The sequence below is a fragment of the Salmo salar genome, chromosome ssa15 (assembly GCF_905237065.1).
Source record: "Salmo salar chromosome ssa15, Ssal_v3.1, whole genome shotgun sequence".
In the NCBI taxonomy this organism is placed as follows: domain Eukaryota; kingdom Metazoa; phylum Chordata; class Actinopteri; order Salmoniformes; family Salmonidae; genus Salmo; species Salmo salar.
In genome coordinates, this window is record NC_059456.1 from 83753082 (window position 1) to 83765179 (window position 12098).

The window sequence follows — 12098 nt, forward strand, 5'->3', positions numbered from 1 at the left end:
GTCACAATAAGTTGCATAGACTCACTCTGTGCAATAATAATTTTTAATGACTACCTTATCTCTGTACCCCACACATACAAAAGGTCCCTCAGTCGAGAAGTGAATTTCAACACAGATTCAACCACAAAAACCAGGGAGGTTTTCCATTGCCTCGCAAAGAAGGGCACCTATTGGTAGATGTGAAATTGTTTATAAAAAGTAGACATTGAATATCCCTTTGAGCATGGTGAAGTTATTAATTACACTTTGAATGGTTTAGCAATACACCCATTCACATCAAAGATACAGGTTTCCTTCCTAACTCAGTTGCCGGAGGGGAAGGAAACCGCTCAGGGATTTCATCATGAGGCTAACGGTAACTTTTTAAAACCGTTACAGAGTTTAATGACTCAAACTGATGATGGATCAACAACATTGTAGTTACTCCCCAATTCTAACCTAATTGACAGAGTGAAAAGAAGGAAGCCTGTACAGAATACAAATATTCCAAAACATTCATCCTGTTTTAAACGAGGCACTGAAGTAATACTGCAAGATGTGGGACAGCAATTCCCTTTTTGTCCTGAATACGTGTCATGTTTGGGGCAAATCCAATAACACATTACTGAGTACCACTCTCCATATTTTCAAGCACAGTGGTGGCTGCATCATGTTATGGGTATGCTTGTAATCGTTAAGGACTGGAGAGTTTTTCAGGATGAAAAAGAAACTGAATGGAGCTAAGCACAGGCAAAGTCCTAGAGGAAAACCTGGTTTAGTGTGCATTCCACCAGAAACTGGGAGATGAATTCAGCTTGCAGCAGGACAATAACCTAAACACAAGGCCAAATCTATACTGGAGCTGCTTACCAGTAAGTTTTTCTTTATTTTTACTATTTTCTACATTGTAGAATAATAGGGAAGACATCAAAACAATGAAATAACTAATGGAATCATGTGGTAACCAACAAAGTGTTAAATATATTTGAGATTCTTCAAATAGCCACCCTTTGCCTTGATGATCGCTTTGCACACTCTTGGCATTCTCTCAACAGCTTCATGAGGTAGTCACCTGGAATGCATTTCAATTAACAGGTGTGCCTTGTTAAAAGTCAATTTGTGGAATTTCTTTCCTTAATGCGTTTGAGCCAATCAGTTGTGTTGTGACAAGGTAGGGGTGGTATACAGAAGATTGCCCTATTTGGTAAAAGACCAAGTCTATATTATGGCAAGAACAGCTCAAATAAGCAAAGAGAAACGATAGTCCATCATTGCTTTAAGACATGAAGGTCAGTCAATCCGGAAAATGTCAAGAACTTTTAAAGTTTCTTCAAGTGCTGTTGCAAAAACCATCAAGCTCTATGATGAAACTGGCTCTCATGAGGACCGCCACAGGAAAGGAAGACCCAGAGTTACCTCTGCTGAAGAGGATAAGTTCATTAGTTACCAGCCTCAGATTGCATCCCAAATAAATGCTTCAGGGTTCAAGTAACAGACGCATCTCAACATCAACTGTTCATAAGAGACTGCATGAATCAGGCCTTAATGGTCGAAGTGCTGCAAAGAAACCACTACTAATGGACACCAATAAGAAGAAGAAGAGACTTGCTTGGGGTAAAGAAAGACGTGCAATGGACATTAGACAGGTGGAAATCTGTCCTTTTGTCTGAGTCCAAATTAGATTTTTGGTTCCAACCGCCGTGTCTTTGTGAGACGCAAAGTAGGTCAACAGATGATCTCTGCATGTGTGGTTCCCACCGTGAAGCATGGAGGAGGTGGTGTGGGGGTGCTTTGCTGGTGACACTATCAGTTATTTATTTCGAATTCAAGGCACACTTAACCAGCATGGCTACCACAGCATTCTGCAGCGACGCACCATCCCATCTGGTTTGCGCTTAGTCCCACTATCATTTGTTTTTCAACAGGACAATGACCCACCACACAGGCTATGTAACGCCTATTTGACCAAGAAGGAGAGTGATGGAGTGCTGCATCAGATGACCTGGCCTCCAGTCACCCGACCTCAACCCAATTAAGAAGGTTTGGGATGAGTTGGACTGCAGAATGAAGGAAAAGCAGGCAACAAGTGCTCAGCATATGTGGTAACTCCTTCAAGACTGTTGGAAAGCATTCCAGGTGAAGCTGGTTGATAGAATGCCAAGAGTGTGCAAAGCTGTGATAAAGGGTTGCTACTTTGAATATGTATGTATATCTATCTATCTATATCATTATTTCATTCGTTTTGTTGTCTTCGCTATTATTCTACATTGTAGAAAATAAAAACAATTGAATGAGTAGGTGTCTCCAAACCTTTGACTGGTACTGTAAATCTACTTAAATCTATAGCAAGACCTGAAAATGGTTGTCTAGCAATGATCAATATACAATTTGACAAAGCTTGAAGAATTTTGAAAAGAATAATGGACAAATGTTTCACAATCCAGGTGTGGAAAGCTCTTACAGACTTACAAGACTCACAGCTGTAATCACTGCCAAAGGTGCTTCGACAAAGTATTCACTCAGGGGTGTGAATACTTATGTAAATGAGATATTTCTGTATTTTATTTTCAATAAATCTGCTAAAATTGTTTTCACTTTGTCATTATGGTGTTTTGTGTGTAGATGGGTGAGAAAAAAAAACATTTAATCAATTTTTAATTGTAACACAACAAAATGTGGAATAAGTCAAGGGGTATGAATATTTTCTGATGGGATTGTAGTTCTGGTGTGAACAGACCTCAGTGCTGTCCCCAGTACAGTGTGTTAACCAGATGTCCCTGGTGGTGTGGGCGTCACACTCATAAAAATGACCACACTGCCTTTTCCTGAGAATAGCCCTGTTAAATGGAGGGAGAATAACATGTCTGGGAAAGGAACCGCAACAGCGCCTTCAATCTTCTGTTTGTTCCAGCTGGATTGTTTTCACAAGAAGTGTAGCAAGCAAGGCGTACACACACACACACACACACAGTGAAACATACTTTATTTCTCTCATTTCTGATTCTCTTTCCTTAATCTTCTCTCACCAGGATAAAGTCCGCAATGATGTCGTTCCTACCACATTCCTCCGGAGGAACAGTTTCACCCCGCTGTCCAGTCACGACCAGGTGAAGCGACCGCGCCTCTACAGCGCTGGCAACCTACCTCAATCTCGACGGCCCCTGGCCCCCTTTCTACCCAGCATGCAGTCCTTCGAGGACCCTGAGGGAGCAGAGTTGGCACAAAGCCAAGTTAGTGTTGTCTTTCTGTATGAATGTCTCGCTCTATTAAATATGTTTATGATGTTACTTATGTCCTTCAACTGAGACTCAGTGATATGACCTTTCCACAAGCAGTAGGATAAAGGTCAGTTACTGCAGGTAAGCACAATGCAAGACGATGATGCACTCCGAGTATCTGCACGGGTATCCTTCACGCTGCTGCAAGGCAATCGCTACAGGACCAAAACAATTTTGTCTCACGCTTCGCAGTCTTAGTTGTTGCGGAAGTCGGCCCGATTCTGCTCTTTACTATGTGCATCACTGACTTTACCTTTTAACCCTAGAAGCGCCAACATTTTTTGCTTAAGGGCGCCAATGGAGGTTGTTATTATTATTATTGACCCCAAATTGGTAATGATTGCGAAGAGACACTGTCTTTCATGCAGTAAAACATCATTTGATTTTCAAATACTTGTTTGTGAGCAAATTAGAGCAGATTGTGTTAACAAACGATATATCCTTCTTGTATTTAGTTTCAATACAAGCATATTCTGCATAGTCGCAAATGCCTTTGTATTTTGTCCACAATATACACTGCCGTTCAAAAGTTTGGGGTCACTTAGAAATGTCCTTGTTTTTTAAAGAAAAGCTAAACAAAATTGTCCATTTAAAATAACATCAAATTGATCATAAATGCAGTGTAGACATTATTAATGTTGTAAATGACTATTGTAGCTGGAAATGGCAGATTCTTTTATGGAATATCTACATAGGCGTACAGAGGCCCATTATCAGCAACCATCACTCCTGTGTTCCAATGGCACGTTGTGTTAGCTAATCCATTTTAAAAGGCTAATTGATCATTAGAAAACCCTTTTGCAATTATGAAAATGGTTGTGCTGATTAAAGAAGCAATACAACTGGCCACCTTTAGACTAGTTGAGTATCTGGAGCATCAGCGTTTTATGGGTTGGATTACAGGCTGAAAATGGCCAGAAACAAATAACTTTCTTCTGAAACTTGTCAGTCTATTCTTGTTCTGAGAAATGAAGGCTATTCCATGTGAGAAATTGCCAAGAAACTGAAGATCTCGTACAACGCTGGGTACTACTCCCTTCACAGGAAAAACAAGGACATTTCTAAGTGACCCCAAACTTTTGAACAGTAGTGTGTGTATATATATATATATATATTTGTTTGTCTATTCAGCTAACCATCCTAAAACAGTAACATTATACTATGCTGTTATATTTGGTTATGTAGAATACTAATGAATCATTATGTGATCTTTCTGAATACCCATACTAGCGTACTAAATAGTATGCAAAAAAACCAAAAGGTTTTTATAGTACTGTAATTTCCGGACTATTGAGCGCACCTGAATATAATCCGCACCCACTGAATTTAATTTTTTTATTTTATTATTTTGAACATAAATAAGCCGCAGGTGTTTACCGGTACATTGAAACAAATGAACTTTACACAGGCTTTAACGAAGCACGGCTTGTAACAAAAATAAATAGGCTTTAACGAAGCACGGCTTGTAACAAAAATAAATAGGCTTTAATGAAACACGGCTTGTAACAAAAAATAAAAAATTAGCAGTAAGCTTTAGTTGTCAATTCCTCACGCTGCTGTTTCCAACGTCTTATCATCGACTCATTAAGACCAAGCTCCCATGCAGCAGCTCTATTTCCTTTTCCAACAGCTAGATCAATCGCCTTCAACTTGAAAGCTGCATCATATGCATTTCTCCGTGTCTTTGCCATGAGGGTGACAAAATGACTACCGTAATCAGAATGATGGGAAGTTTGAGAGCGCTCGATTTAATCTAAACAGTAAACAAAAAAGTTGTTGTTTGACCTTAACCCGTTCGGCAATTTCATTGGTCTAATGAAAGCTTCATGCCGCCAAAAAACTGAGCACGTCACAGAATGTGTTTTCTTTTAGAAAAAAAATGGAAAGTTGGAAAAATCCATATATTAGCCGCGTCATTGTTTAAGCCGCGAGGTTCAAAGCGTGGGAAAAAAGTTGCGGTTTATGGTCCGGAAATTACGGTATGTGAAATGTCGTACTCTGAATGCGTCATCTAATGCACGATTGTTTTGACACCTGCCATTTGTTCATTTTGGTACAGCATGTCAATTTATCTGATTATCAGCTGTTAAAACACCTGAGTACGAGAAGACGAGTGAATTCTACTAGATCAGGTATTCCCAAACTGGGTGCAATGCTGTTGGAGGTACACCAAATAAAAATGTGATTCACTTAAACAAATATGTTTTTGTCTTCACATTTTCAACAGGACATTTACATTTTCCAAAGGGGCTATACAGCAAATATGTTAAATTAGCAACTAATGAGCATGTAGAGCCTCACAAGTTAGATAAAATTGCCTTATTTCAGTCTAACGCGGCTATTTACTTACTTTTGTAGCATTTTGTCGGACGCAACATTTTTGTAACTAGTTAGGCAACTGTCCTATCCAAGTTTAGCTACAATTTTTCTGGAAAGTATTTCAGAAATGTAATTGGTTGACGATAGGCAGATGTCTCATCATGCGCTGTGCAGAATATCAGATCTCAGTAATGATTGGAGAAGTGTTTAACATCTCCAGTACAACATCCTTATTATATATACACAATTGAAGTCAGAAGTTTACATGCATCTTGGCTAAATACATTTAAACTCAGTTTTTCACAATTCCTGACATTTAATCCTAGTAAAAATTCCCTGTCTTAGGTCAGTTAGGATCACCACTTTATTTTAAGAATGTGAAATGTCAGAATAATAGTAGAGTGATTTATTTCAGCTTTTATTTCTTTAATCACATTCCCAGTGGGTCAGAAGTTTACATACACTCAATTTGTATTTGGTAGCATTGCCTTTAAATTGTTTAATTTGGGTTAAACGTTTTGGGTAGCCTTCCATAAGCTTCCCTCAATAAGTTGGGTGAATTTTGGCCCATTCCTCCTGACAGAGCTGGTGTAACTGAGTCCGGTTTGTAGGCCTCCTTGCTCGCACACGCTTTTTCAGTTCTGCCCACATATTTTCTATAGGATTGAGGTCAGGGCTTTGTGATGGTCACTCCAATACCTTGACTTTATTGTCCTTAAGCCATTTTGCCACAACTTAGGAAGTATGATTGGGGTCATTGTCCATTTGGAAGACCCATTTGCGACCAAGCTTTAACTTCCTGACTGATGTCTTGAGATGTTGCTTCAATATATCCACAGCATTTTCCTCCTCATGAAGCCATCTATTTTGTTAAGTGCACCAGTCCCTCCTGCAGCAAAGGGGCGGCAGCGTAGCCTAGTGGTTAGAGCGTTGGACTACTAACCGAAAAGGTTGCAAATGTGCCGTTATGCCCCTGAACAAGGCAGTTAACCCACTGTTCCTAGGCCGTCATTGAAAATAAGAATTTGTTCTTAACTGACTTGCCTAGTTAAATTAAAAATCCCCCCCACAACATGATGCTGCCACCCCCGTGCTTCACGGTTGGAATGGTGTTCTTTGGCTTGCAAGCCTCCCCCTTTTTCCTCCAAACATAACAGTGGTCATTATGGCCAAAGAGTGTTATTTTTGTAGATGAAACAAAAATATAAATCTTTGTCCTCATTTGCAGTTGCAAACCGTAGTCTGGCTTTTTTATGGCGGTTTTGGAGGAGTGGCTTCTTCCTTGCTGAGCGGCCTTTCAGGTTATGTCGATATAGGACTCGTTTTACTGTGGATATAGATACTTTTGTACCTGTTTCCTCCAGCATCTTCACAAAGTCCTTTGCTGTTGTTCTGGGATTGATTTGCACTTTTCGCACCAAAGTACGTTAATCTCTAGGAGATGGAGCGCGTCTCCTTCCTGAGCGGTAAGACGGCTGCGTGGTTCCATGGTGTTTATACTTGCGTACTATTGTGGCCTGGTGTCAATAAGGGCAGCAAAGAAGCCACTTCTCTCTAGGAAAAACATCAGGGACAGACTCATATTCTGCAAAAGGTACAGGGATTGGACTGCTGAGGACTGTGGTAAAGTAATTTTCTCTGATGAATCCCCTTTCCGATTGTTTGGGGCATCCGGAAAAAAGCTTGTCCGTAGAAGACAAGGTCAGCGCTACCATCAGTCCTGTGTCATGCCAACAGTAAAGCATCCTGAGACCATTCATGTGTGGGGTTGCTTCTCAGCCAAGGGAGTGGGCTCACTCACAATTTTGCCTAAGAACACAACACATCCTCCGAGAGCAACTTCTCCTAACCATCCAGGAACAGTTTGGTGATGAACAATGCCTTTTCCAGCATGATGGAGCACCTTGCCTTAAGTCAAAAGTGATAACTAAGTGGCTCGGGGAACAAAACATCGATATTTTGGGTCCATGGCCAGGAAACTCCCCAGACCTTAATCCCATTGAGAACTTGGGGTCAATCCTCAAGAGGCGGGTGGACAAACAAAAACCCACAAATTCTGACAAACTCCTAGCATTGATTATGCAAGAATGGGCTGCCATCAGTCAGGATGTGGCCCAGAAGTTAATTGACAGCATGGCAGGGCGGATTGCAGAGGTCTTGAAAAAGAAGGGTCAACACTGCAAATATTGACTCTGCATCAACTTCATGTAATTGTCAATAAAAGCTTTTGACACTTATGAAAGGCTTGTAATTATACTTCATTATTCCATAGTAACATCTGACAAAAATATCTAAAGACACTGAAGCAGCAAACTTTGGAAATTAATATTTGTCATTTTCAAAACTTTTGGCCACGACTGTACTTTCAGGATACATACATCTACTTCTGTGCTAAATTTGGTGCCTTTGTCACAAAGTTTACTATTGAGTCCACATTTTTAGTTTAGCCGCACACCACTACTATACAAAATATATTTTTCATTCATCTTTTTTTAACAAATAAATTATGGTGAATAGTTTTTTGTTGTTGTCTGTTACTAGTTGCTTGCCCTAACATTTTCAGAAGGATCAGAAGGACCTCACCATTTACCCCGTTTGTGCTGTTAGGGTTAAAATTACATTTTTAAAAAATTCTGCAATTTTAGTTTCCCCATTTGACTCATTCAATTTGATAATTTTCTAAAAACAGCTACTTATAAAAACAGAGTAAGCTGTGTCTTGTGCTTGACCTCACCCTCTTGTCTGAGCTCAAGTGTAGCAGAGGCCAGTCAAAACAGACTATGAGGATGGCACCTGGCCTTTGCACAGCTTTGCATGGAAGTAACACTCTATTTCCCCCTCCTTCTGCCTCTTAAAGGAGTCTCTCGACTGCTTCAACCCAGGAGACGCAGAAGATGCTGTCCACAGTTGAAGAGGACCAAGAAGGGTGTCTCCACTCCCCCACATTTTCGCTGCCATCAGATCTGGGTTCAAATACAATTTAGAAATCTTGTTAAATACCTTGAGTGTTTGCTTTAGCTTGCCTGGAGTGCCAGGTGGGTGGTGTTTGCACTTTGGGGACTTTTCCGCTGGTTCCATTGCAACAGGCAAGCGCTATAAAGCACAGCTAAATTATTTGAAATTATTTCAAATAGTATTTGAACCCAGGTGCCCACTGTCTGCTCAGGCTTGCTTCATACCATGCCAGCCTTACCAATTTGATTGTCAAGCAGGAGTTCAAGCACACCATCTTAGCAGCAAATTGGGTATGGAATGTGGTTGTTGTAGTGGTCAGAATTTGTTATACAGTTCCATTTCTGTTGCCATCTGTTAGATAGATGGTGTGTGTGTGGGTGAAGAGCGATATGATTTGAGACGAGCATGACCTTGGGCACACACACTTACCAACAGTCAACGTTTAATTTATTGTGAACAGAACTTTAGAATGTTGAATAGAGGACATCCTTGAGATTATTTGTCTCAGTAGATTTGAGACATTCAGTGATTTGTCTATTACAATGTATTTAATGTGCACTGTAACTAATGGAGAGGGTTGCCACACTGAAAAATGTATAAAAAACAAAGCACTGACTACAAACACTGTCTTATTCTTACATTATTATCCTTTAATTCTACAATGTAGTTTATAAACAATTACTTAAGGTCTTATGAATAATATATTCTCAACAAAAATATAAACGCAACATGCAACAATTTCAATGGTTTTACTGCGTTACAGCTCATATAAGGAAATCGGTACATTTAAATAAATAAATTAGGCCCTAATCTGGATTTCACATGACTTGGCAAGGTCGCAGCCATTGGGGCCTGGGGAGGGCATAAGCCCACCCACTTGGGAGCCAGGCCCAGCCAATCAGAATGAGCTTTTCCTCACAAAAGGGCTTTATTACAGACAGAAATAGTCCTCAGAAATTAACATTAAATTCTCTGGCAACAGTTCTGGTGGGCATTCCTGCAATCAGCATGCCAATTGCACGCTCCCTCAAAACTTGAGACATCTGTGGCATTGTGTTGTATGACAAAACTGTACATTTTAGTGGCCTTTTGTTGTCCCCAGCACAAGGTGCACCTGTGTAATGATCATACTGTTTAATCAGCTTCTTGATATGCCACACCTGTCAGGTGGATGGATTGTCTTGGCAAATGAGAAATGCTCACTAACAGAGATGTGCATAAGTTTGTTTACATCATTTGAGAAATGTATTTTTGTGCATATGGAACATTTCTGGGATCTTTTATTTCAACTCATGAAACATGTGACCAACACTTTACATGTTGCATTTATATTTTTTTCAGTATATGTACCCCTTTAATTGGATAGTTGAATATCATCTCTTTTGAACATTCTCATACTTGACCAGCCTTGTTTCCTCAGTGAGAGTACAAATGCTGAAAGATCACCATACAGGATTTAACATTTTGGCTTAAGAGTTAATGTTATTAGTTAGTCACATGTTACTTTTACATGTTACATTACTGTGTATGTACAGAGTTCACATTTCACACTGCAATTCTGTCACATATTCATGGCCATGTTATGAAACACCCATTTCTTTCCATTATCGATGCATCCATTGCACGTCCTCAGCTAAAATGGCAACATGATTTAATAAGGGGGCAAATATTTTTTAGACAGTACTACTATAGTTACAGTTAATATGCCATTCCATTAACATTTTTGGAATATTTATTCTTAAATTTGCTATACTGACATTTGAGAAAGCACAGCGTAAGCGAAGATGGGTACTTTCATACTTACAGTTCACTGATTGTGTCCAACCATGTGTATTTTGTTTATTACTGCCACATTGATAATGTTAAATTCAATGCTGCTCTAAAGTGCTTCTGTGCCGGTGTTTAGCAACATTACTTTTGTGGCTCTTACAAGACAATGTTATTATATAAGTAGGCAGAAGTCAGTAGCCTGTAAGACTACAACATACTGAATGATATAATGGCATGGTGCTGTAAGATATTTTTAGATCACTAGAATTATCTGATGTAAGTGTAAATAATTGAAGGAATGATGTTGTACTCTGTCAGAACGTCTTGCTCATGGAAGTTTGACTTGACTTGGTTCTCTGGTACGTAATGTGGCCAGATTTATTGAGCTCATTGGGAGGTGTCATACTGTTTAGATGTTTCCACTACAACTCCCTGTCTCTCTCTAAAGCCAGGGCAAGCCTCTGGGAGTGGCTTCCTGGGAATAATAACCTAGATGACTCAATCTTCTTATATTTGACCTACAGTATCTGTGAAAGAGGACTAATACAAGAAGTGTCTCAAAGAGAAGGTGGCAGCAGGGGATTGGGGGTGGTGAAATGTTTCCAGACTGGTGTGTCATAGGGGAAATGGGTTGGTTCATTGTTATACTACCATCTGAAACTTCAGAGTCTGTAACATGAACTTACTGAAGCATACAGTACATTATTCTCACAGGAAGTATTTATTTGGTTCAATCAGCAGGGGTGCCTCCTTTGACTATATTACTTTTTTAAATTTCTGTTATTGGAAACAGTAACGTCCTTGTCACGCATTACCGCTTTCACAGCCTTGTTTGTGTATTGGTGGGCATCTTTCGCAAGACTGCATTGTACTACACTCGAGGCAACCATTTACCTAAACCAACAACACTTTAAGGTGTGGCAACATTGTAATGAAACGTTATGAGTCATATATAAACTTGTATTACTGTATTTGTAAATTAGGACAATTCTGAACTATAGTTGGAAAATAAATAATAAATTGTTGGGTTTTCTGATGTTGTGTAGGGAACTTAAATGGTGCTTTCTATAAATGTGTCAAACTCATTCCATGGAGAGCCGAGTGTCTGTGGGTTTTCGCTGCTTCCTTGTACTTGATTGATGAATTAAGGTCACTAATTAGTAAGTAACGCCCCTCACCTGGTTCTCTAGGTCTTAATTGAAAGGAAAAAACAAGTCAGCAGACACTAGGCCCTCCATGGAATTAGTTTGACACCCCTGCTATAAACCAATGACAGACTGAGAACCAAAATAAATCAGTACTCCACCTATAGCGATCTTGTCCTTGGATGAGTGGTTCATCAGTAATCAAATGTTGATAACATGGCTAGTCTACACAAATGCACTGAACAAAAATATAAACGCAACATGCAACAAAGTATTTACTGAGTTACAGTTCATATAAGGAAATCAGTCAATTAAAATACATTATTTAGGCCATAATCTATGGATTTCACATAACTGGGAATACACATATGGATCTGTTGGTCACAGATGCCTTTTAAAAAAAGGTAGGGGCGTAGATCAGAAAACCAGTCAGTATCTGGCCACCATTTGCCTCATGCAGCGCGACATCTCCTTCGCATAGAGTTGATCAGGCTGTTGATTGTGGCCTGTGGAATTTTGTCCCATTCCTCTTTAATGGCTGTGTGAAGTTGCTGGATATTGGCGGGAACTGGAACACGCTGTTGTACACGTTGATCCAGAGCATCCCAAACATGCTCAATGGGTGACATGTCTGGTGAGTATAAAGGCCATG

The 12098-nt window shown here is 39.7% G+C and overlaps 1 protein-coding gene across 3 annotated transcripts in view; it reads left to right on the top strand.

Annotated features, from left to right (window-relative positions):
• LOC106572354 (6-phosphofructo-2-kinase/fructose-2,6-bisphosphatase 2) overlaps positions 1-11612 on the top strand; it is a 32138-nt gene extending 20526 nt beyond the window's left edge. For all 3 annotated transcript variants that reach the window (XM_014146413.2, XM_014146414.2, XM_014146415.2), the window contains 2 exons: positions 3009-3209; positions 8434-11612. In XM_014146413.2, the coding sequence (XP_014001888.1) occupies positions 3009-3209; positions 8434-8487 (255 nt within the window). In that variant the 3' untranslated portion in view covers positions 8488-11612. The remainder of the gene's footprint in view (positions 1-3008; positions 3210-8433) is intronic.
• Positions 11613-12098: the final 486 nt, after the last annotated feature.